Source organism: Penicillium cataractarum (assembly GCF_028827025.1).
Source record: "Penicillium cataractarum strain IBT 29864 chromosome Unknown utg000004l, whole genome shotgun sequence".
NCBI lineage: Eukaryota > Fungi > Ascomycota > Eurotiomycetes > Eurotiales > Aspergillaceae > Penicillium > Penicillium cataractarum.
Window position 1 is genome coordinate 305,419 of NW_026622740.1, and position 24,924 is coordinate 330,342.

General features: G+C 49.7%; 9 protein-coding genes across 9 annotated transcripts; 4 read left to right on the forward strand and 5 right to left on the reverse strand.

Annotated features, from left to right (window-relative positions):
- Window positions 1–819: 819 nt before the first annotated feature.
- N7496_004629 (macro domain-containing protein) lies at window positions 820–1,806 on the forward strand (the record flags this gene model as incomplete). The annotated part of the gene is made up of 2 exons (XM_056697558.1): window positions 820–1,448; window positions 1,509–1,806. The coding sequence occupies 2 exons, from the start codon at window positions 820–822 to the stop codon at window positions 1,804–1,806; spliced, it is 927 nt and encodes a 308-aa protein (XP_056556083.1).
- A 460-nt stretch (window positions 1,807–2,266) lies between these two features.
- Window positions 2,267–3,250, forward strand: N7496_004630 (putative mitochondrial inner membrane protease subunit Imp2; the record flags this gene model as incomplete). The annotated part of the gene is made up of 2 exons (XM_056697559.1): window positions 2,267–2,763; window positions 2,875–3,250. The coding sequence occupies 2 exons, from the start codon at window positions 2,267–2,269 to the stop codon at window positions 3,248–3,250; spliced, it is 873 nt and encodes a 290-aa protein (XP_056556084.1).
- Window positions 3,251–3,529: 279 nt separating this feature from the next.
- Window positions 3,530–6,973, reverse strand: N7496_004631 (sporulation-specific 71 family protein; the record flags this gene model as incomplete). Its single annotated transcript, XM_056697560.1, has 3 exons — window positions 3,530–4,084; window positions 4,153–6,777; window positions 6,863–6,973. The coding sequence occupies 3 exons, from the start codon at window positions 6,971–6,973 to the stop codon at window positions 3,530–3,532; spliced, it is 3,291 nt and encodes a 1,096-aa protein (XP_056556085.1).
- Window positions 6,974–7,369: 396 nt separating this feature from the next.
- On the forward strand, window positions 7,370–8,249 carry N7496_004632 (GLTP domain-containing protein; the record flags this gene model as incomplete). The annotated part of the gene is made up of 4 exons (XM_056697561.1): window positions 7,370–7,520; window positions 7,578–7,636; window positions 7,718–7,836; window positions 7,943–8,249. The coding sequence occupies 4 exons, from the start codon at window positions 7,370–7,372 to the stop codon at window positions 8,247–8,249; spliced, it is 636 nt and encodes a 211-aa protein (XP_056556086.1).
- Window positions 8,250–9,383: 1,134 nt separating this feature from the next.
- N7496_004633 (uncharacterized protein) lies at window positions 9,384–10,727 on the reverse strand (the record flags this gene model as incomplete). The annotated part of the gene is made up of 4 exons (XM_056697562.1): window positions 9,384–9,763; window positions 9,836–10,310; window positions 10,391–10,498; window positions 10,575–10,727. 4 exons carry the CDS (start codon window positions 10,725–10,727, stop codon window positions 9,384–9,386), a joined length of 1,116 nt encoding a protein of 371 aa, XP_056556087.1.
- Window positions 10,728–13,501: 2,774 nt separating this feature from the next.
- N7496_004634 (uncharacterized protein) lies at window positions 13,502–15,973 on the reverse strand (the record flags this gene model as incomplete). Its single annotated transcript, XM_056697563.1, has 6 exons — window positions 13,502–14,141; window positions 14,194–14,410; window positions 14,466–14,840; window positions 14,901–15,397; window positions 15,469–15,491; window positions 15,566–15,973. 6 exons carry the CDS (start codon window positions 15,971–15,973, stop codon window positions 13,502–13,504), a joined length of 2,160 nt encoding a protein of 719 aa, XP_056556088.1.
- Window positions 15,974–16,662: 689 nt separating this feature from the next.
- N7496_004635 (uncharacterized protein) lies at window positions 16,663–17,079 on the reverse strand (the record flags this gene model as incomplete). Its single annotated transcript, XM_056697564.1, has 1 exon — window positions 16,663–17,079. The coding sequence occupies one exon, from the start codon at window positions 17,077–17,079 to the stop codon at window positions 16,663–16,665; it is 417 nt and encodes a 138-aa protein (XP_056556089.1).
- Window positions 17,080–19,645: 2,566 nt separating this feature from the next.
- On the forward strand, window positions 19,646–21,645 carry N7496_004636 (uncharacterized protein; the record flags this gene model as incomplete). Its single annotated transcript, XM_056697565.1, has 6 exons — window positions 19,646–19,924; window positions 19,977–20,777; window positions 20,829–20,876; window positions 20,932–21,253; window positions 21,312–21,449; window positions 21,503–21,645. 6 exons carry the CDS (start codon window positions 19,646–19,648, stop codon window positions 21,643–21,645), a joined length of 1,731 nt encoding a protein of 576 aa, XP_056556090.1.
- Window positions 21,646–21,812: 167 nt separating this feature from the next.
- sly1 (syntaxin-binding protein) lies at window positions 21,813–24,140 on the reverse strand (the record flags this gene model as incomplete). The annotated part of the gene is made up of 4 exons (XM_056697566.1): window positions 21,813–23,275; window positions 23,348–23,730; window positions 23,804–24,029; window positions 24,104–24,140. The coding sequence occupies 4 exons, from the start codon at window positions 24,138–24,140 to the stop codon at window positions 21,813–21,815; spliced, it is 2,109 nt and encodes a 702-aa protein (XP_056556091.1).
- Window positions 24,141–24,924: the final 784 nt, after the last annotated feature.

A 24,924-nucleotide genomic window follows, 5' to 3' on the forward strand; every position in this document is an offset into this window, starting at 1 on the left:
TCGCGTGCAGATTGCATATGCAATGCAATTTTCCGTATGGAGCGCTTCCGGTCCGATCGAGTCCATCAGCAATAACCATGGCATCTCGCTCAGGATGGTCCTTCTGCCCTTGTCGCCGGGGAAGATGGCCCGTTCCAAAACTTATCTGCTCAAGCGTGGGGCCCTGGGGCTTGTACAAAGTGCATGCTTCCTCTTTCTTTAAGCTTTGCATGAAGGCACTTGGTGTATCTCATTTTTGGGGGGTGTCTCAAAAATATACCTTGTCGTGAATAGTGCGGTAGGTAGCCGTTATGACAGCGGGTAAGTGCTCGATCTGGAGTAGTTTGAGTGAGAGGCGTAGACTGTGGTCTAGAATGCAATTGCTCGTGCAGTACTTGTTTCAAGATTCCAGGGCGACCTAAATCGGCCGTTGTCGCTTTCTTGAGGTAATCATATACGTCTCATCAAAGGATGTGATGTGATTGTTGTAGTGAATTGCGGGTTGGCCTATGGTATGGGTCGCTTGGCAACCGGACCTCTTCCGAACTGTCTGTAAATCTCTCCCAGTTAGCTCTGTCCTAGGAGAAGAATAACAAGGGAATCATAATTTCCCCATTCAAACGAATCTCAGTATTGCAGATGGCTGCGGTTGATATTTTCAAGATAGACTCGAGGTAGACGCCGTGCAACCGTTGTCATCCACGTGACTGCTGTGTTTGTACGTCACTTTGGGTGATGGACCAAGAGTCTCTTCTTTGGCCAACAACCTCCCATCCTCCGCTCTTTCTCTTCTCTCCTCTTCTCTTTCTGCCTCATAGAAGCAAAATCTCACCCTCTAAAATGCCTCTTTCGGTTCTCCGATTATATGACATCCCGACAATATCGGAACTGTACCGAGATGTCAGCCTTGGTCAGAGGCCTACTGATCGGACTCCAGTGCAGTACCTCAATGATATTGTCTCCACCGTTCGCTATGATATCACCAAACTTGACGTTGACTGCATCGTGAATGCTGCCAATAGCTCACTGCTTGGTGGTGGTGGCGTCGATGGTGCTATCCACCGCGCCGCCGGCCGCGAGCTTGTCAGGGAATGTGCCACTTTGAACGGATGTGATGTTGGTGACGCCAAAATCACTTCTGCATACCGGCTGCCCTGTGAGAAGGTGGTGCACACTGTCGGCCCAATCTACGACAAAAAGTACAGCGAGGATTCTGAGAGCCCCGAGACCCTGCTTCGCTCTTGCTATCGCCGCAGCCTTGAGGTGGCTGTCGAAAATGACATGACTTCGATCGCATTTGCAGCTATCAGCACCGGTATCTATGGCTACCCCAGCAAATTGGCTGCGATGGCTGCTGCCGATGAAGTGCGCAAGTTCCTGGAACTGCCCGAGAACAAGGACAAGCTGGAACGAGTGATCTTCTGCAACTACGAGATCAAGGACGAGATGGCTTACAAGAGGGTTCTTCCGTGAGTACAACCTGTTATTCCTACATGGGCTGAAACATGTGAACTAACAGCGATATACAGGAAGGTATTCCCACCCACGGAGGAAGACCTGGCCTCGGACGATGAGTCGGCCAACGAGGGAGATAGAATCTCGGAGAAAGGTTTTACTCCCAAGGAAGACTTAGCTCATCAAGAAGAAGTGGCCGCGAAGGGAGATTCGGACAACATGGAAGATGTGGCTCCCAAAGAGGACCTGACTGACAAGAACAACTCGGACTCTGTCGAAGACGCGGCTTCCAATCACGACCTGCCTCCCAAGGAAGACCAAGCTGGCAAGAATGGTGTACATTCCGAGAACGATGTGTCCGCCACGGATTAACGGGCCTCACAGAAAGACCGAATTCCTGTGCTGGTGCTTCTTGATTGTGATGGCTCGGAGTCGAGGCTCCATTCGCTGCGTCGCTACGGGCACCACGTTTCCATCTTGCTGCCGCGGTATTTCTCCCCTCTAGCACTCTCGCCCCTTGTCTCCTATCTCTGATAGATAAGGATTATGCCTTTATGCCTGTATGAATAACGAATCATGATTGGACGTTCTCTACCTGATGATCCTTGGGTCTAAGGCCATCGTATTAAAACAAACAATGCAAACTTCAAGCTTCTTATCGATTTCCTGTAATCACGAAAGTCTCCGCGGTCATCGACAGTATAGTCCACGAGGATCTATTCTTACAGAGGCCACCAACTACCGACATGCATTCCTAGCTACAATTTCTCAAAGCCAGACCGCCATTGTCCTCCCCTCCGCGCATCCCCAACCCCCGCGCACCTCCGCAAACATGCCACTACCCGACCGCAAACCCCCAAGTCCAACCATGCGCGCCCTCAACCCTAGAGATGCAAAAGTCCTCGCTCAGACAGGGCGCCTTCCTCCCAAGAACGCACCAGCCACTACACCACCCCCTCAACCAGAGCCATCACCAATCCCAGAACCAGGCAGGCCCAGCCTAACCCGCAAAAGGCCGATCCACACCTTCTTCTCCAACCTCCGCCAACGCTACACGCAGCGCTGTGCAGCTCTCCCACGACCAATTCGACTTATGGGCCGCGGCGCTCGTATTTTCGTCCCACTCCTTCCTATCTGCCTATTCTTCTCGGAGCATGTCGCGCAAATAATGTGGGTCAAGGGCCCGTCGATGACGCCGTATCTCAACGAGGACTATGACCAGATGCACACGAAGAGCGATATGGTGCTGGTAAATATGTGGTCGATGCATCGGATACTGCCATGGAAGAATGATCGGAGGTTGGAGAGGGGGATGATTGTTACATTCCGGTATGAATATCGCCTTTTGTGCCTTTGACGGATTGTTGCGACGACTATCTATGCACCGTCGCGTTGAAGTTGCACCTCGAGACTAACTTTATGCCCTCAATGTCTGTTTAGGTCACCTGCCAACTCCTCCCATGTCGCCGTCAAGCGTGTCGTTGGTCTCCCCGGTGATCGCATTACCACTCGTGAACCGTGCTTGAAAGCTACTCAGATCGTACCTTACAACCATGTCTGGTTGGAAGGCGATGCGGAGGACCCAGACAGGACGCTGGACAGCAATACATATGGACCCGTCAGTATCAGTTTGATTTCCGGTCGAGTTGTTGGTGTGCTGGCTCCACGTATGCGCTGGTTAGATTGGACACAGTGGGAATCTGGGCACTCGGATGAGGCTGGTTCAGATAGTCCATTGGGACCTAATTATCGGCAGGAGGTACGCAATCGTGTAGTAAAGGAAGCTGTCAAGTTGGAGCGGCCGCCGGATTTTTGAAAAACGCACTCATGGGGACATGAGCGAGTACCAGTCTAGGGTGAGCATATTCATCCGGGGCAGCATCAGGATGCTGTCTACATTGTATATATAGAGATCTCTTCTGAGATATCACTGTACTATTACTATTCATCCGTGGCGTGTACTATATATAGATGAAGCAAAGAACCATGCCCAAAAAGAAACCAACAAGCTCCCGAAATGCTAGATGCGTGTGCGTGCTCGGGAAGAAGAAGCGAAGAAAATGCGAGAAGAGGAGGCGAGAACAGACAATGGGTATTATAAAGAGACAATCCGAATATCCTCCTGCTTCTCCTGTTGCAAACGATCAATCTCTGACGAGATACTCAAAACCCAGCGGTCCTTCTCGACACGGCTACGAGCCTTGAAAACAATCGTACGACCATGTTTGCCAAGGGCCGACACATGTCGCAAAGTTCGGGTGGCTTTACCCTTTGCGCCTCTCTCTTCAGCACGGAAGTAGCTTTTTCGCAAAGGTTGCCAAATCACAAATGTGATAGCCGAATCCTCATCTCGACTAGTGAATGTGTCTGACGCAAGATAAACCCGTGGGAGGGCGCGCAAGCCTGGGTTATTGCTGTCGAATGTCTGGTTGGCATAGAGAAGGTCGGCCTCAGTGGCTAGACCAGAGTAGATGTAGCAGTCGCTTAGGTCGATGGTAGCATCATGATCTTGGTGAATATGGGGGATTTCAGTACCATTGCGCTGACGAAGCGTGCTTCGGAAGATGACGAGTTTTCCTGAGGTGAGAATCACATGGCATTTGGTGAAGGTGGAGTGGCGACGGGGCTTGCGATAGAGTTGACCAGACATCTGAGGTGTTGTTAGACCAGAACTTTTGCAATATGGATGCTTTTCCTGTGAGAACGGCGTCATCATACCTTGATCGGCCGACAACCAGACAACGCACACATATTGTGTAGATGTGGAGAGGTCTCAGCCTTCTTAACCTCCCACTTCTGTGCAAACTGGCCCATGATCGATTCCATTTCTTCGTCAATCTCCAACAGCTTCAAGTTCCGCTGGCGCATAGCTTGGAGTTCGGCAACATCGTCGAAGCTGCGAGTTCTCCAATACTTCACCAGCGCACCCAATCGCTTAACCCATTCGTCTCTCGTGGCAGCATCATATGCCTGCAGGCGAATGACGAGACCATTCTCAAGCACCAGTTCAAACGTCCGATCATGTTCGAAATCCTTGGTTGTACCGTCATCTCGACGAGTATCCTCTGGTTCGGGGTGGAAGTCCACAGCAGGCCCTTCTGAAATGTTCGGGTCCGCAGAACTACTCCCGAGCTGCATGTTACGGACCTCGCGTACTTTACAAAGGTCAATGTACCCATCGGCCTGCCCGATATTGTGCACATTTCTCTGCAGTTGGGCATATGCCTCCTCGTCGTGCCGCTGAACAAATTCGTGATTTCCATTGGTCAGCCATGTGATTTCGCCATCCTGAATGGGATATGGCTCAATGTCCCAAGACATTGGCATCACCTCCATTATCTGGCGAGCAGAAGGAATACTCGACTCCTCCATCGGGGCTAATCTTGGCGGTGTGGGTGGATATGCTTTTGCCGGTCGACAAAATAGTAGAAAGTGATCCTGTGAGTAGAAGTACAGTCGTTTGTAGAACATCTTGTTCATACGTTGATGCAGCCCCTTTTGTGAGGTAAGTCGAATCAAGAAACCCTCGACTGGTGGAGGCTCCACTTCTTTGGCACCTGCGCTCTTTATGGTCGTAGGATAATGATATCGTGGTCGAAGCTCGAGCTCGTGTGTTGACTGCATGGCGATAGTGCCGTACATGTTCTCCTCATTCGCACCAAATATCCATTCAAGGCGATCATACCGCTTCCAGGCAAGACCCATCTTTTCTGTTTTTGACCAAACCTTGAGAACTTCGGACCACTCGGGGCGACCCTCAAGCATTTCAACACAGCCCTTGATAATAACTGAAGCTGCAAGTTTGTCTTGTGCTGCAGCTCGCCTCAATATTGTAGTGTGGCGATTATCATTACCCTTCACGCCAAGCTCCGCCTCCAGTTGATCGAAAGGGTGTTTGAACACCAGTGAAACGCCGAGATCAGGAACATTGATGGGAAGCTTGCTTGGACGCCGCCAGCCAAGTATCTGCCTGATGAAGGTGTACCACTCGGCGGCATGGACTGTCGACTTGGGACGGATAATGTGGATTTTGGTGCCGTGCCTGCATGGATGCCAGATCACAATAGTCTTGTCGAGAGCCGAATAGAGGTTGACCTTGGTGTCTTTGTGGTTGAGCCGTACTTCATAGTAGGGTTTCGATTTGTTGTGCGGGCTCTGGGCATCTGGAATCACACGGGTTCGGTACATTTGCAATGCAAACGGGGTATCTACAGTTGAACCTTTCCGACAAACGACTAGAAATTCTCGCCATTTGTCCACGGTTCGTGTTTCCATCCTCAAGGAATCGTTCTCGGTGTAATCCTCTGGCAGCGTATCTTGTAGGGTCTCTTCGACAGAAACCAGCATTTTCTCTGCTTTGATGATTTCTCCATCTTGGACTTGGCGCCGACGCGGACGGTTTGCAGAAATTGTTCCCTGGGTTCTGGCAATTCGAGAGCGCAGTCTCTGTTGCTTGTCCATGACATTGTCATCCAGGTTAAACTTTGCCATCTTCTGGGTGATCTTTCGCTGTATTGGCCCATTGCGTCCTGAATCTTCTGGTTCAGAGTCATCTTCATTTTGCGGCTCCTGTCGGTCGAGTGTAAATCGAGATACACCCGAAGCTTTGCTCTTCATCCTTTTTGTATTTCTTGGTCTGGTCTTGAGCAACTGCGTGGTAGAATCTGCTTCACTTGGCACTGCAGAAGCACTTGAGGCCAGTGGGCTCGGATTGCTATCCCCAGTAAACGTCAGGTGCTGGGACTTTTGTGATTTGGATCGCTGGCTTGGTATCGGTCTGTTTGGCTGAATAGTTGACAACGTCCGGACGGTGTCCACAGAACTTGTCATATTCTCCCTCGCTGTCACGAATGATGAAGCGGCCTCTCCATTGTCATATATATCGTCGGTTCTTCCGATGCCCATTTGCGTACTTGCTCGAGGTGTTGCATCGGAGTCCTCTTCAGAAGACGGCTCATCTTCAGACAGCGATTCAATAGTCTCCGTCTCCTCCATGGGGTGGGAGAGAGTCCGCAGCTCCCCCGTTGGCTCATCAGTAGCTTCTTGCGTATCTTCTGCACTTTCATCTTCTGGCGCAGACTCCTCATTCGTATTGCTGAGTGTGATGGCAACCTCCTCCTCCTCCGTATCACCCGCAGGGGTGTCCGCATGGTCAATTTCATGTTGGGTGTAATGGGATGTCACAGGGTCGACAGAAAACGAAAGCGTCTGAGATGTGTAGTTCTTGAACCGTAGTCGTGAGCGATACCATGACTTTCGGTGTCCATTGATCCAACCCTCTGGAATCGGTCCGATAAAGAAGCGCCGACTGGTCATGTATAGGTGATGAGCGGAGGCATGGCGCTGTATCATAGAGATGACCAGTTAGTTTGTTATAGCAGAGCCCGCTTTGATTTTTGTAGAGCTTGGAAATTCAATTTTGACCTACCAGCTTTTGCTCCGTATGGGACCCTTCTTGCAAGCCCTGGTACTGCTCATCTTGCAACGGAGGAGTGCTCTCTGTGGGCGCCGACCCGTTGGGCTGGCCTGATGTGCTCATGGCATTGGGTGTATTACCTACTTAGAGTAGGAGCAAATGACTATAGAGAGTACATTGAGAAAGACAAGCTCTGCAGCGGGGAAAGGGGGGGGGGGAGTGGACAGTAGAATGATCGTCAAGGCACGATAGGACTCAATAAGTTGCGATCGATCAGGATGGAGATCAGGACACCGATGACGTAATGTGCAAATAGTGCAAACTAGCTCCAACGTGTTTGTACTGTTTGCACCGGTTGTTTCAGGGAGCCCCGCTCTCTAATTGGCTTGCGTGGCTCACGGCGGTGAGGGAACGGGACAGCTGTTGACATTCCCCGCCTGGAAGTGGGCTGGTCCTTCCCCTTTGTTGCTTCTTCTTTCCTGGCAATTGTTCCCATTGTTCCATATTTGCGTTCTCACCATGCCTCGCACCAACGAAGTCCATGCCCCTGGCACCTGGTTCACCACCATCCAGCGATCCTTCGAGGAGGTGCCAATTGACGCCGCCAATGGCAACGCTATCTCTACGGTGGAATTCCTCGAGGCCGCTGGTGCCTTGGTCACTCTGTTCGGTTTGTGTTACCCTAGCCCTGCATGCAGAGCTAGTACTAATTCCGGATGAATTGTAGATGTGATTGGCGGAGTTGGTTTGGCTGCTGTCAAGAGCGATCTGTCTGGAAACATCGCGGTATGTTCCCCATCCATGTACGAGGAGCAAGAGGGACGACGAGACGGGATCGGATGAGGCAGTTACTTACTCCTATGGCAGAAAGTCCAAGAGAGATACAACAAGGCTCCCGCCGAGTCCCAAACTCTGCAGGACCTCGTGCGGAATGAGCTGAAGTCGGGGCAACACAAGGCTACCGAGGGTCTGCTGTGGCTGGTCCGGTAAGTGATGAAAATACACTATCTCTCCAATGCAATCGGTGGTTTCACTTATGCACGCAATGTCGTCTGTATGGGCTCTTGCTAATAACATATTTTCTGTGAATAGTGGCCTTCAATTCACCGCCTCTGCCCTCCGCCTGAGCATCAACAACCCCTCCGAGGAGCTCAACGCTTCCTTCTTGGGAGCCTACAAGGCCCCCGGTGGTCTTAGCACTCACCACGGTTACCTGATCCGCAAGGGTACTGAGGTCGCCATTAAGTCTGGTGTGCCATACCGAAAGGACTTCTACTCGAAGCTTGGCGACAACCAGGCCGATGTGTCCGCTGCCCTGGAGAAGGAGGTCAAGGCCCTTGAGGACGTCGTGGATATCTTGCTGAAGTTCCAGGCCACGCCCGAGGCCCAGTGGAAGTAAGATAGTTGTTTTCATACCCTAAGATTGGGCTGTGGTAACACGCATTGTGCGTGAGATCTACCCTGTACATATTGAATCTCTGTCTCTGCGAGTGCATGAGTTTCTGTTTCGTCGTAAGAGCAAATTCCACTTGCCCCGGTGGCTTCAGCGGTAAATAGTATCTATTTTATTGGCCGTCTACTCGTGCGCAAGGTAACCTACTTACCCTTGTGTTGGAATGACCCCAAAGGAGAGAAATTGTAGCTAGTGATAGTCCGTCATAGATATCAACCCTCCTTAATGGAGTGACATGAATGGTGCTCTGAATAGGGATTCTAAGTCCTAAAAATATCAGACCAATGACTCGACAGCAGATGCAAATCTCCTAATTACTCAAACCCTAGGCCAAAAATTGAAGGGCAAAAAAGAAATGATCTCAGGTTATTTGTAGGAATAGCCGAACGCGGGGGTCGAACCCGCAACCTTGAGATTAAGAGTCTCACGCTCTACCGATTGAGCTAGCCCGGCAGGGCTGGTTGAAGAGCGAACAGATTTATGGCTACATAACCCTGTCTTAACAATTGAGCTCAGCCGGGGTGTCCACGTGGCTGTCTTAGCTTGGCTTTGGTGCCCCTTGTACGGAGCACTATCGGGATTAATTAATTGTGAAGAAACTGGGGCTAACTTCTTGATTAATTGCTTTAGCCTCGGCTTTAACATCAATTGGAATCAGGTGGTCGCTAGCTAAGTTTCGGCGGATATATATATATTTTGAGGTCCTAGATGTGCCCTGGGACAGGCAAGCTACCTTCGCGAGCTTATTAAGTGAAGTGTGGTCCTATAGTTAAATCTCGAGATCAGTTGTCAACTCTAGTTTGAACGAAGCTCTAGAAGATACTACACGACCCACAGTGAAAACCGATTCAAATGAAATCCACAGGGTCCTTGAAAAGAGAAGCGGCTCATAGTGCGCGTATTTCCACCATTTCCAAGGCTCCAACCGTCTTGAAGGCCAGCCCAGACCAAGAACCTTAATGCCATTGTACGAAGTCGCTTAAATCATCATATCTATCTGCTACTTGGAAGCACCCCCGTTCATCAAAATTGGAGTATATTCAAAAATTAAGGGTTCCATTAACAAAATGCAATATAATGCTATTCTTCATTCTCCGAGACAAAGAACGTCTTTTGCACGTTCACACCTGAAAAAAACGTCCCCTGCTCCTGCTTCTTCGGATTAAGATCTTCCTGGCTGCTCGTGCGACTCCCTCGATTCGAGGTATGGATAGTCGTAATCACGGCATGGGTGTCTTCCGGGTCCAGATCAGGTCGCCAGTACTGAGGTCCAGCGGGATCGGAGCGAATCGCATTCACGCTCGAGAGAGGCATGCTGCCGCCGGTTCGCTTGCTTCGAGTTCCTCCGTAGCTGGGGTCGCGGAACCAGCGGAATAGAGGGCGGAGTGTAACGAGACTGCCTGCTGCGATACCGAGGCCGGCTTCGACGTTGGACCAAATGGAGATGTCGGTGGTTGCGTCTGTGGAAATAAGGAGCATTAGTCGATATTCTCTCTCTCCCCCAAGAATATATGTATACAAAGGGAACTTACACAAGAAGTCTGTGTCCTTGTAATCGTGGAGATAAGGAATACGGACGATGACCGCAGCGCTCGCAACACAGCCCATACCCAAAATACCAGCCAAGGCGGCTTTCGTCCTGGTATTCATTTGGAGGCTCCACACAAGGAAGATGGGGAGAAGTCCCAAGATGAGATCACAGCAGGTGGCGGTGACACTATAGACGTAGGCCATAATAATGAGGTTATCCACATTCATGCAGTGGCCATGGACATCCGCATTCGGGTTGAGCTCCAGTCGAGCTCGTTGCCAGAAGTACGACGCGGGTTGGCATTGCAGAGTCAACATAAACCAGAAAACCAGACCGACGACCGTGGTCACAGCGATAACTCCCCACAGGATGAAGGCATGAACCCGGGCGACGGTGAGGCGGAGGAGAGCGACGGCGATGGATATCTTTGCGATGGCGCATGCCCAGACGTAACTAGTTTGGCCGAGCCACCACCACTTCGAGTCGAGAGTTAGCACTGGCCTCGTTTTTGTATCCCACTACATGGTGACCTGTCGCAAAACATTGAAAAACTTACAAACATGGCAGTCTCCAGGGTTCCTCGCATCACGAGGTCCAATGACTTCTGACCAATTCCATACAATGCGCCAGTGATTCCGCACAGCGCAAATAGAACGTTAAGACACTAGATAAAGGGTCGTTAGTAAATCCAAAAAAAGAAACCAGGGCAACCCCGCGTAGAGCCAAGGCCACTCATTTACCATTGCAAAAACCATCAGCGCATCATCCCAGCCAAAGGCCTTGACGAGCTTGAGTCGAACAAAGCATCGTAGGCAAACCGAAATAAACGAGATTCCCAAAAAGACAGTAGTAACGATAAAGATCGTCTTACTGCGACCCTCCAATGGTAGCATTGTGATATGTCCTATTGAAAGTGAAAAGTCGTGGGTCACTTGCAATACATGATTTTCCCAAAACACAAGTATAGACGGCCGGTCTTCTTCCTGTCCACCGTCACTCCCAAAGGGCTACCAAACCGAAAGGAAAAAGTTAGGGGAAAGAAGAAAAGAAAAGAGGATAATGAATGAAAATCCACTGGCGAGAGCCAAGCATTAGAATCGTAGTCAGTGGCAAGACGGAGGCCCGCGCAATTCAAGCGGGTCGATGCGGCGCGGATCTCCGTGGGTTCGGGCAACGCGGGTTGATAATAATTATAAGATTATTCGAAGAGTAAAAGAGAAAAAAAATGAACTGTGATATGCACTCTTCGACAAGGCTAGTGGGATCAACGGGCACTTGTGACGATGCTAACGAGATAATAATGGAAGATAGTCTCCATTTATTGCCCGTGTCGGCAGTTTTAGGGGCCTTTTGGGCGTGTGAAGTTGTTAACTACGAGCCGAAGGGGCGGCTTGTGGGGTTCAAAGTTAGTTTTTGCTTGCGTGCACGCGGAGATGGTCATCCACGCTTGGAAACAAGGTGTAACTATGTACTATATCATATCTTCATCCACTGACAAACTGTTATGAACATCTTCGATTGTATCTCGCCCGTCACGAGTCAACAGGCACTGGCTATTTTATGACCAGGCGTGAGGCGTCGGGCACTATTCCATGGAATTCAATAAAATGTGGAGGGGAAAGTTAGAATCATGAGAACCCTGTCAAACCTTCCCCAGGGATAGCGAATCCGGTGAATGCCATTCGCCCCTCTCGCACTCCGTATGGGGGCGACCCATAGATTTTACTGTAACCCTTGATGATTGCTTCCTTGGAACCTCGTCAACTTTGCGGGTTGGCTACTAGCCGACTACAGTACCTTTACTTGGCAACCTGGGCTAGAATAGCTTCGACTCGAGCCGCTCAGACCTTCCTATTTTTCGCTAAAACCCGCCAACGACCCAGGAGTTCGGGGACATGACTCGAACAAGTTCTTCACGCAAAATGGCGGATTGTGAATAGGCTTATTGACCAACGAGATGTGCGCAGCGTAGCATCAAGTGGATACTATTTCTTGGCTTCCACATGCAGAGTCCAGCCGGTCGCGGCGAGCCTCGTTCTAGTAGTTGTTCTAGTCCACAAGAGAGGAAAAAAAGGAGACCGTTGCCACTGCCATGGAAGCAGTGAACAGAGCGTTGGAACGATAGTCTCACTACTGTACCATGTTCTAGGTCTGCGATCTTCGGGGGAGGGGGCGGCGCGTGTCATCTGGGTAGCATCTGTTGTACTACTATTTTGCGGCTGAGCCAGGGGTTGGGATGATACAGCGGATTTCTGAGCCATGACATTTTTCTTTTCCATGGACGCCTTGTAAAGAGGCAATCGCCTCTTGAACTCTACTTTCCAATGGGCTTGCTGCCCTGGCGGACAACCGAGGCAAAAGTGGTCAAAGCTCGTGAACATGAGGGTCTTGGCCTATAGAGGAGGGGCCATGGCGATGTATAAATTCATTGATCTGAACCACATCTCGATATTAACAAGAATCGACCCTCTGAATCGAGATCTTTCTGACTTGCATCTCGTCGGCAAGCCTGGCAAGGAGACATCCGAACAGCGGGAGAGCGTGCTTTGAGACGGCCGATCACTTGTACCCAGGGGGCTCCGCTTGTTAGAAACGAGGTGTGATCTGCAGAGTCAACGGCAGGTCGGAGATTACCTGACGATTTTGTCGTCTCCGCTTTCTCTCCAGAAGAAAGTGGACCATAAGGGAAAGGCATGAGGAGATCGGTTGACAAGTTGACATCTTATCGTGTAAAAGCCAAAAAAAAGGGGATTATTCTTGCCAAGCAACGTGGTTCTATGGTACTGGGACGTCTAGTAGAATTCCAAGTGGGAATTCTTGATACGATGTTGCATTAATCCCTGCCCCGCTAAAATGATGTACAGTGTGTAACTGTCCGGTTGGATTGAAATCAAGCATTAACATTAGGCAGAAATTGGAATGACTACGGAGTATAGTGGCTGGAGAACCGTTAGCAAAACCTGAATCATGATTCAGAAAATGGACAGTATGTAAAACAATGCCAAGAAAAGACCATTTTAGCCCATTTTCGGAGATGAATCCTATCATGGCCATTGGGCTGCTGCCGACCGAATGTTCTTCGGCATCTCCCGACCATGGAAATGTGAGCTCGACCATGTGGCTCTCTTGGCCCTATTGAGATTACTGTATAACTATAACCAAGTCTACAGCCGCTGACTCGCTACTCAGATTCTCTGCGCTCGTGTTCGGGGATTGCCGTTGCGCATTGCCGTTGGATCTGCACAAATACCGGAGCTAGCAGGTGCAAGCTGCGCCCGGCACTTTAGCGTCTAGGTAAGGAGTACGGAGTATAGCTTCATCTCATTCGGCTCCCGAAAGTGAGGACGAGTCCACCACGGGACGTGGGGCGGGATAATAACCATATCGAACCGTAGGGCTATGCACGTTTAAGGGGTAGTTGATACCGGCTGCTTAAACAAAAGTTCAATTCGGTAGACAGATATCATGGAAAAGACTTTAGAGTATGATCAAGAGTGGTTAACCATTCAATCCCTAGATAACCATTCAACGCCCAAAGCTATGCACATTTCAGATAAGGTGCTCAAAACGCCCGTCAACATGTCAAAAAATCAACCAAGGACAAGACTGGGCAGGCAAGAAATAACACGGAGGCGCAATGAATGTGCACAAGAACGAAAGTTATAAATCATGCATTGGCTTGTAAATTGCCAGTGTAAACGCCTTCAAAATCAAGTCCAGCGAGCATCCCGTTAACTCTGTCGATTTCACGACTTAGATCCTCGACATTCACCGCTAGACTGCTCACTTCGTCAAACTTGCGTCGGCGGTTCGCGTCTGCGATCATCTCGGAAACAAAGAATTTCTGTTCCTCGAGGACTATCAATCGTTCTCGAAGGGATTTTTCTTCCGCCTCGAGTGCTGATACGGCACTGCTAGCATCGCTGGCAAGGCTGCTGGTGCTGCCACTAGCAGCAATCCGATTATTATATTTGATGGAGGCAAGCGCAGAGTCTTGCGGTCGAGCCCCGGCTGGAGAGCTATTGATTGGTGTGCTCGGAGAGGACGTACGGCTAGGGGTGAGATCTCCTGCGGGCGCATGTTTAAGAACCTTGGGAAGGGATTTCAAGGGGAGCATGTGAATATGCAAGAAATTGCTGGCTTGTTGATATATAGCTTTCTGTAGTCGCTGTTGAGTGGGGGAGGGGGTTGGTAGATCACGGATCCGCCGAGCCGCAACGTCGTACTTTGCAAAGGAATCGATCAGTCGCTTGCGGACTTTCGAAGCATCGGCGAGCTGTGCCGGAGACGGCGGCCGCCTTGGATCTCTATTTCCTTTATTAGCAAGGCAAATTTCTTGGATGAAAAGTATAGGCATACTGCAATGTAGTAAGAAGCTTTTGGAACCTGGGTAAATGAAGGCGGATGCCTCTTTCGAATTGCACCAAGTTCTCATATGCTCTGACCTCGGGAGGTTTCTTGGAGACATCTGCGTCAAAATCTCGGCGATCGAAAATTGTACTTTTGCATTCTTTGCAAAGCCTCACATCAACACTGATAAGATCTTTTGCAGTGGACTTTTCTGATGCTTTGGAAACTGTATAGAAGTATTAGTAAAATTCAAATTATCAGTACCGCAGCTTCTGACTTACGAGGCGCTATGCTTAATCCAATTTCACTGGAACAGCCCGTGTTTGGATCACCACAGACAACCTGCCCGCAAGTTCTGCAGTGGTGCCTCCGGAACGAATATCCAGAGAAATCTTGCTGGCAAAAAGGGCAACGTGAGACGCTGGCATCGTCCTGCCAGCTGACGACTGTTTGCTCCAAAGATTTCCGTTGATCACTCTGCCATGCAATGGAGAACAGTTTCGTTGAACTATTCTGTATTTGGTCAGGTGGTAGACTAGCCAAAAGCTGCGTCAGACGTGTTAACCGTTTCTCGAGGCGAGAGACTTCGAGGAAATCCTTGTCAACGGTCTGCTTTCGAATCTTCTTGAATGCATCCGTTTGGTCTCTCGTAAATCCTATTGAACATAAGCTTTGGTTCTTTGCCAAACAAATCGCCAGGGCCACGCCACACTCACCAGTATGATCGTTGTAGCCTTCTCTTGATTTGTAGCATGTTTCGCAAACTCGAGCCCAAATTCCTCTGACCGGTTCATGCTGTGCCGACCTTGATAGTTTGATCTGGTACATTGTATGTTCCTCGCAAAAAAGCTTGCCACATTTCCGACAGTTCACGCAACCATTGGTCGCATTGAGTCGTTTACCGCACGAGGGCTCTAGGCAACTATCATAGAGACCAGGAGCTTGCCAATGTTCCTTTGTGATAAGATCTTCGGGATCTAGCAATTTCGGGGTAATCGAGGGCTCGGGTGCTCCTGTGTGGACTGCTAGAGGGCGACTGGCCGCGGAAGTGGTTTGATTCTCGTTCGACTCGAACACGTCCAAGCCCTTGAGCTTCTGGTTCAGCACAGCGAGAGGCTGGAAGCGCCTCGCCTTCTCCATTTGCACCTTGAACCAGTCCTTGACTTCATCTTGTCTGTCGTCTTCTAAATTCTGGTGGATGTCGTCGAGATGCCTGCCGATAGATCAATCGCCGCGCACGAGAATATCGAGGGATAAGGGGGTGAGCTCCGGGGTATTTATTACCTATTAAGCTGCAGCAAAGTCACCTGAGAGACTGTTAGTATAAAACTTCATCGACATCTAGGTAGTAATTCCAGAGCAGAGGGAAGCATTGACGTACCATCTCCTCATTGCAGATCGGACACGACAGCCGAGCCCCCGGGGCGGCCGGGGCTGCTGATATTGAAGTATCGCCATTCTCCAAAGATATGCGTGAAGTAAGGTCTTGGGTTTCGGCTGAGAACTGAGATGCGGAGGTTTGGGAGCTGAGGGAAACGCTGCTGGTGGTCGGCGATAGCACCCTTGGCTTCGGCTGCGGGGACGGGGCTGATGCGAGTGCGCTCGGAGTGCCTAGAACACGACCTCCTCCCAGCGTCCTCCTGGACATGATCACGGGGACATGAGAAGCGCTGTTAAGGAGGATCTGTTTCAGCCCAACACGAGGCGCTGGCTGCACAGGTTGAGGTGTCCGGAGAGAGATGTAGCGTAAGTTCGGGGGTGACGATGCGGTGGAGCCTTGCGCCTGCATATGATGCCTCAGGCATCAACGTCTTTCAGCCTCGGGCGATCAGTTTGAGGACTTTAGCTGAAACAATACAACTTGCAAAAACTATCTTGGTTTCACTACTTACATGTCTGTAGTGTGAATGGAACCTTGATTATAATCGATTATCGATTCTCTATATAGTTATGCTAGTTGTGCTTGGTTTCCATATCGAACGAACTAATACAAATGCGTGGGAGGCAACCAAGGTACAGGTATACAGGTATCTCGATCCCAAGACAAGCTTAGATTCCCATCGAACAAGGCCTAATTCTATCCGATGCAAAGGCATGTTCTACAAGACTAGCTAAAATGACAGTAAGAATTTGCATACTCCGTATTCCTGCTCTTTCATATATACACATGAAGATGGAGGAAACCCCTCTCGAGTTTTGTCTGTGGAAAGCCTCGGTAGACAATAAAAGAGTGTGTATTAATGATCGTGATATTTTCCTGGTTGATTAGAACAGTTCCATAGAAAACAGGTGCTTTTTTTTGTCATTTTTAGGCAGTTTTCATGTTTTTTTCTGGGTCTCTCAGGACCATTTTGCGCCTTTTTCCCGTAGAATTTCGCATCATTCTCGCAGGAGTCGTGAAGTCATGAACCTCTATACACAAGCTTAGATGTAAACCTAAGACGACTCCACCCATTATTACCATATTGATTCCTCAGTCTACCGCTCATAATCCCGGTGGTAGCTGGTACCGGTGTTGGGGTTATCGTACTCTCGGTGAACATGAGTAGTACCATCATCCCGACGGTCAACGTCCCGGTGGCGGTAGACGCCGCTGTTATCAAGTCGCTCACGGTGATGGCGGCGGGAATCATCGGTGCGGTAATCTAGATGCTGATCATAGGCACCGCTGCTGGGGTCGTAGGAAGTGGTGCCATAGCCCGTGTCATAGGTAGTGCCGTAGCCAGTGCTGGCGGCACCATAGCCCGTTGAACCGTACCCGGTAGTGCCGTATGTGCTGTAGCCAGTGGGGTCATAGCTAGTTCCGGTGGTATCGTACGTTGTACCGGTAGTATCGTAATCGTAGTTGTCGTAGGAACTACCGTAGGTACGGTTTCCGTAGCGGCGGTCGGTCATTTTCGACAATATGCTCAACTTCCTCAGAAGTCGGTGTTTTGTTTTGTTTTTTGTTTGTTTTATTGCACTTGGCTGTTCTTAACCTTGAATAGAATTCAAACTCTCATCCATGTTGAATATTTATAATTGATTTTGGTGGCGCTTTGTGGTGTGTTCGACACCACCGGCATGACTGTCCACTGACATCACTCGGCTTAATATGAAGCAAATCGCCAACATGGAGGCAAAGAAGTCGGCCGAAACATGATGGAAATCAAAACAAGGGCTTTCAGAAATTTCGATGATTAGCTCATTTTTCTGGAGAATGTTGTTCTAGGCTGTCGCCTTGGGAGGCGAAAGTGTTGAGCTGGCGGTTGTGGAGACGAGTCGCAACTAGACAGATGGAACATTTCCTGAAGAGGCAACATGAGTTCATATGAGGAAACCTTGTTGAATTGGATCTGATTACAGTTCTTGGAATCTCGATTCTTCTCTTGTCTCATCTTGAAACAATCATAGGAGGCTGGAATACTTGAGAAAACTTGACAGATCAATTGTAGCATTGGGCGAGGATTCTTTGTCGTTTCATTTGTCAATATCTACATATTGCAATCTAAATTATAACCTAGCCAACTTTGACCTACCGGGGTAGCAGGAATTTGCAGCAAGTTAATAGACTTTCCCCAGACCCGCATGAATCCAATCGCTCTTTCTCGTTGGTTTGGATTGCTGCTATAGTATAAGACGGTTCTCAATGGTGGAGTCATCCGAATATAGCTACACCCATCTTGAATGGCCGACACAAAAGCCGCTGCATCTAAAATTGTCTCGCAGTGGCCATTGATGATCTCAGCGTTTTCAGCCGCGTGGTCGCCACATTGATTCAGCAGTGAGAGGCAGACAACCCAACCAAAACTGTACAATGCCAATGCCATAGCAGTCTCAGAGCTCGTATGGGAGAATTTATCTGGCACACAATTCCAAAGATCTTGTGACTCCGGTGCTATCTCCAGAAAGGTATATCGAGGCGACGATGTCAAGTTAGAATTGCTATGGACCAGCTGGCGCCATAGCCCTTTGAGCAATCCTACAGCCACGAGGGGACTGGCCGCATTGCCGGGAATTTGGAGAAGTAGATCAACAACGAGGTCCGATAATCGCTTCTTTCTTGCGTGAAACGGCACGTGAATCCATTTACTGGATGCAAAGGCAGACTTTATCCATTCGTCGAAAGACTGGTAAATCTGAGACAAGGTTAACTATAGACCAGAGCAATAATTTGAGATCTTGTACAGTGATCAGAGATCTTACCATATATAGTCGAATAGTACGAAAAATAGGATGAAGCGTGCCCTGCATACAGGCTTCTGGACCAAGGATTTGTAAAAGAGCGGCTGCCGCCTTGATGTGCTGAGAAAAAGCCCTAGGATGGGTGGGAAGGATGACTTCGGAGTAGGCCAGGATAAGCGCCATTGATACGTTCATCTCGCTTACTTGAGTATTTGAATGTTCGGTAGAGATCATCATATTTCGACGTTGGAAGCAAAGGGCACGATGGTACCATCTGTATGATGAGGCGATTGCGCCTTGGTTTTGTTCATTGGCTCCGTAGAGAGCTAACGTTGCGGCGAGAACAGACTCCCTCCATCCGGAGAGACTCATATGTTCTGCCTCGGAAATATAGATTTCAAGCCATGATTGGCTTTGAGTCTTATTAGAGCCTGACCGGATGAAGAAGGAGATGAAGGATGCTCTGAGTTGCCTCTCTAATAAGTCACTTGGATCTGGAGTGTGTATGCCACTTGTTATTGGGGTACTAGACGAGGCTTGCTGATTGAATCTGCTTGGCTTTCTTTCGGGCTGACGGAGCTGTCTAATGTCTTGATTTTCAGGTTCGATTCTTTCGGACTTCATTGAATCTTGGCCATTAAATGCCAGAAAAACGGCACCGACCACTGAGCCGGGACATTTCCTTCCAGACTTTAGACATCGAGCGCATTCTGGCTGACGTTCGTCACACTGAACAAGTCCATTTCAAATCAATTAGAAGACTTCTTTGATAGCCAAGAATATGATTCACCAACCTTGATTTTCCGCTGCCGGCAAGTTGCACAGCCTCGGCTCATTCCAGCTCTACGAACCATGACTGATCAGGGACGTAGCTATGGGGGGGGGGGGGGATGAGTCACACAGATCAGAGTGAGAAACGCCGTTTTTCGAATTTCAAATTGGTTAAAGCTGAAATCAGAGATTTTTGCGAGATAAATGATCTCGTGGACTTTGGATTAACGATTTCATCCCCCGCTATGTAAGCTGGAAGCCGGCCAGGGCGGAGGCTAACCGGATCAGTCAATTTTTGCGAAATGGGTTCTAAGAGATTGTATCATGATTGGTGAGATTCGAACTAGCATGATGTATGTACTGTATACTGTCTCCAGGTCTTATTAATAATGGTTTTTGCAAGAGCCGTCATTCGAAGACCGAGATTGGGTATAAAAGCCCTCATGTCTTCGTCGAATTTTAAAGATTCCAGATTCAGGGTTACCAGCCAAGGCCTGAGATACTATCATCTTCTAACCGATTCGACATGAGTGAAACGCAATCTTGGAAGCTAGCTGGCGAGCATAAACGCAAGGCTTTGCTGTCTTTGATTCCATTTGAATGGCGCTTGACAGACCCTCTCCCATCACCTGCAGAAGTGCCCGATCTGCGAAATGGAACAATCCAAAGCCATCTATCCAGCCGAGAGATTATGATTACCGAAATGGATTGTCTTCTATTGTTGGAGCAGTTGGCGAGTGGTGCACTTTCCTCTCATGAAGTCACCATGGCCTTTTGTCATCGAGCCGCCGTAGCACACCAAATGGTCAGTCATATGGACTCGAGACACCTGGCACTCTCTAAACATTTATTTACAGATATCCTGTCTACACGAGATATTCTTCGACGCTGCTCTCAGAGACGCCGATGCCTGTGATACATATCTTAAGGAACACGGAAAGCCCATGGGAGCCCTCCACGGTTTACCCGTCAGCCTCAAAGACGTGGTCAATATCAAAGATGTTGATACGACCATGGGGTTTGTTGGATTAATCGGCAATTCCACAAAGATATCCAGTGAAAGCCAGATCGTGGCTTTGCTTCGACGACTTGGAGCAGTTCTCTACGTCAAGACGAGTGTCCCGACTGGTTCATTCTCGGGCGACACGTCTAACAATATCATACAATACACTCCAAACCCATGCAACAGGCGTCTCACTGTCGGTGGCAGCTCCGGGGGAGAAGGAGGGTTACTCGCTCTTAAGGGGAGCCCGCTCGGTGTTGGCACCGATATTGGAGGTTCGGTGCGCGTGCCTGCGGTATGGAATGGGTGTTATGGATTACGACCTTCAACAGGACGGATTCCTTATGAAGGAAGTGCATCTATCGTGGATGGACAGACGGCTGTTCCCTTTGTACTTGGATTCATGGCACCATCAGCTGAGGCTATTACCCTTGCGTCGAAGGGCTTGCTTAGCCTAAGCCCCTGGATGGACGATCCACTAGTCCATGAAATTCCCTGGCGGGATGACATCTATACGAAGTTCAAGGAGAGCGCGTCCGGACGTTCTCGGCTTGCATTCGGTATTATGAGAACAGATCATCATGTCAATGTCCAGCCACCGGTTGAGAGAGCGATGGATATAGTAGTTAACAAACTCGAGTCTTTGGGACATTCGGTATGCTCATATCCAAAGCGTATCATCTATCTCTATGCTAATGAATTCCAGGTCATCGACTGGAATCCTCCCAGTCATCTAGAGGCAGTCTCATTGTGGGCATGTACTCCGCTTCACCCGTTACCACTTCCCAAGACACTAATACCGAGAATAGGACAAGGCCGTAACCATAGATGGAGGCAAATCATTCCATGAGGCAATCAAGCTATCCGGAGAGCCACCACACAGAGTCGACCTGGGGCCTTTAGATGCTGCAAAGCCCGAGCCCGCCACCGTATTCGGCCTCTCGCCACAACCCGAGGCGAACGCAACCGAGATCAATAGCATCAATATTGCCATTCGCAATTACAAAAAATCCTATCTGGATTATTGGAACAGTACGGCTGAGTTTACTGGAACCGGGAGACCGGTAGATGCATTCTTGATGCCTGTGGCTCCGACGCCTGCGCCTGCACCTGGGAAGGTTCGCTATTTTGGTGAGGAGTGATGCCACTATATCTAGGGAAGGAGAAGAAAATTACTAACACCAGCTAGGATATACTAGTGTTTTCAATGTTCTAGACTTTAGTGCTTGTGGTGTGCCGGTCACAGAGGTCCAGAAGGACGTGGATCGATATAGCAATGCGAGATACTCGCCGCGGAACAAGTTGGATGGACTCGTGCATGATGACTGTAAGTTCCTCTTTTGTGGCGATGATTAAATTTCATCTGACACTCGACTGTAGATGATCCCGAATTATCAGATGGAGCCCCGGTCGGCATTCAAGTTGTCGGTCGAAGATTACAAGAAGAAAAGGTCCTCGCGATAGCAGAAGTGCTTGGAAACGCAATCAAGGGTACCTCGGATAGGGGAAACACCAAATTGTAACTATTTTGCTAGTTGAAAATGATGGTATACGTTTGTAGACACGGATGAGTGCTTGTGCTTGCATTATAAGTATGTTTTACAACCATCGAATCTACCTTGCTGAATTGGCTGCCAACGATATCTTTCACCACCCAAAAAAACGCAAAGGGAAAAGCAGACTAGGGTATCTAACTCTCCCGACCCAAAGGTGCCAACGAATCTGTCAGGAACTCGGTCGCGTTCATCAAATCCGTACTACCGTAGACGACCCGGCGACGACCAGTCGTGCGATTAGCGGATGTCGCACCATCCGCTCCTGACTGACCACTTGTCCGGTGTACCCAGTCCTGCAAGTTGCCATATTCATCCATGCTTCCACCGCCGACAGTGAAAACGATGGCCTCGTTGAAGGCCTGGCGACGCTGGCCGAAAGTGGCATTTATGCCAGGGGCCTGGGCGCCCATCCCACCGGGCATCTGAGTGTTTCGCGATGCCGAGGCAGGAGGCATGGCGCCGCGCGCATTGGCACTGCGAGGGTCGAAGTAGAGATAGTTCTCCGTCTTGGCGATAGCCGAACTAGACGCCGCGGACGGGTCCATGATAGACTCGGTGATCTTTGTTACGGTCAGATCCTTGTTTGCGGGTAGGAAGTTCTTCACGCCGGAGATGAGTGAGTCGAAATTGGCACCCAGGGCACCAGAGGTGATGCGATCGGTGAGACGGTTGGAAAGCGAAGAGAAGCCACGGAATAGATCTGAGGACTGCTGCTCTGGGGCGGCGGTGGTCATCATGGTCATCCGGGTAATCTCACGGACCTGCCGAACATAGGAAAGAGGAGTGACATCTGATACTCCGGCCGTAGTCAAGGCCTCCTCGAATTGGGTCATCTCAGCACGGTTCAGCTCAGTCTCTGTGCTGAGGAACCAGATGATAAAGATCCGCAACTTGTCCAGCGGGTTGCTACCCTTGGCGGGGTCGTTGATCAATTCTAAGAGCTGCGACTTGGACTGTTTGGTGATATTCTCCTCCAGCTCGAAGAAGTTGTCCAGCTGACGGTCCTTGATTCCCTTTAACAAGGCAGTGGCGATGTTCATGTGCATATCAAGGACGGCTTTACGCTCTCGCAATTCAGGGAGCAGCGTAATAGCCGCCTTGAGGTGCTGCGCAGAAGCGCTAGTGTCGTTCTGGAGGTCTTCAATAGAAGAAGCACCAGTCTTTTTCGTAATCTCGTTCGCATCATCCTTATACCGTGTCAACTCCGCATCAATGTCTTCCGCGACCTGAGGGAATGGCGCCCCCGCGTTTCGCTGCCAGAAGAAGTCGTTGCTGTTCAGGTCGTACGACTTCTTCGCAACCTTGCCCGAGCCCTGCTCGTCCGCATCCAACGTGATCCGATTCAGGCGCATCTGAAGTACGTCTTGCACTAGCGACTGGTAAGTCCAAGAGTGAGAGAGCATAGGGACCAGATCGACATTGCGGTCCATGATAATCAAAACGGGGCGAGACGAGGGTACTCCGGGCAAAGCTCTTTGGTTGCCCGAGAAGAGATTATCTTTTGAATTGAGAATGTGGTCACGGAGTTTGCGGTCAAGCTTTGTAGCGATCAACTCGGCCGCACCACCCTTGGGGCATCGAATGATTGGGATCGTGCCTGATTGAATCGGTTAGACAAAGCACAATAAACAAGTACGAAACCTTCAAGCTTGCCAAGGACAGCACATACCCATTGTAACGCTCACACTGAACAAGCCACTGACAACCTTATCGACGATGGCATCCAGGTCCTCGTCGCTGGTCTTGCCACTGTTAATCTTATAGTACGCATCATTTCCAAGGCCCAAGCTGAAGAGATCCGGTTCAGCGACAATGAAGTTGAGGTACTGATCAAAGACTTGCGCAATATGCTCCGATGCGCCGGAAGTGGCAATCTGCGAAGCAAAGTCCTCGAGGAGGGGCCGAGGCACGGAGGAGAGGAAGTTCACGTAGGCTGGGGAGTAGAGCCCTTGGGAGAGATCGCGAGTGATGGCTTGAATGTTGGCCTCATTAGGTTCGACAAGGTAGACGACCGGTACATCGGGAATGGGGTATCGTTGGGAGTGGATATTCCTTCGGACGTGTTCATTGTTAGCGATTCAGGTTTCTCACGATGGCCAAGGGGCTGACTGGGAGGATGCCGTACAAATGGATAGTCACACCCCAAGTTCGAAGATCATTGACTCGGAGCACACTGCTGATGACATCCCGGCCCATGCCATCGAACACCAGGACCTTCCAGATCGGGTCGCCATCTTCGTTCAAGATCGGGGTGGATTGAGAGATAAGACCGCTGTGAGCGGATGACTCGTGTGCATTGTCATCTGTAGGCTTCGGATCATGATTCAAGTTCAGCAGCTTCTGGATTGACGCTAGATTACAGGGTGTTCAGTCAGCATTGGATAATTGTCGATATGTCGCGGGGGAGGAGTATGCGGCCACTTACCGACCTGTCGGTCTCGGAGGGACATGGGATGCGCCATGGCAGAGACGAGCACCACGGGCAGCGATCAAGGACACGGTCACAGTTGAAGCAGCTTCACGACATGAGATACAGACTCAGAAAAAGGTCACAAGCTGGCTGATGTGGACACTCTGGAACTGTTGACATCGCCTCCCACTGGTCGCTCCAGCTGGCCGCATCACGGAGAGGATGACATAATACAAGAGCAAACAGTGCAAACGTGGAGATCACATGGGAGTTACCCGCGCCTGTTAAGTGTAAGGGCGTTTGGTAATAATAATACAGTAAAGTACACCCACCTTGCCTTATTTCACAGGGTAACTTACGCGCCATAAGGCGGAGATCTAGTTCTGCCTATTACCGGCGGTCTGTAGGTTTTCATTCCCTTTCACCTCGACTCCCTTTCATCAACCATCAACTCCCACATCCTCCCCCCATCCCCCCCATCCCCCCTTTTCTTTCTACGTAAAGCAAATGGCTATCATGCTAGACTGGCTCTTTGTGTAAGGAGCCTGACTCTTCTCTCACTCGACTGAGTGTTTTCTGAGACCAGTCTGAAGGAGCCTAGAAGGAGCAAAAGACCTGCAGAAGGAACGGGAAACGGACTGGAACAAGTACAAGCTCGAAAGTGAAAAAGACACGCATTTCAGAGAGACATAAGCTCTCGGGATCATTGAAGGTCTCGCGGTCGTTCTATTTCTTTTCTTCAAGAGTATTGCTGCAGGAGTGTCATCTTAAGCCGCTTAAGACGCCAGACCAAAAGACCAGGGGTTGTCGTCAGCCACGGGAAAGAACCACAAATA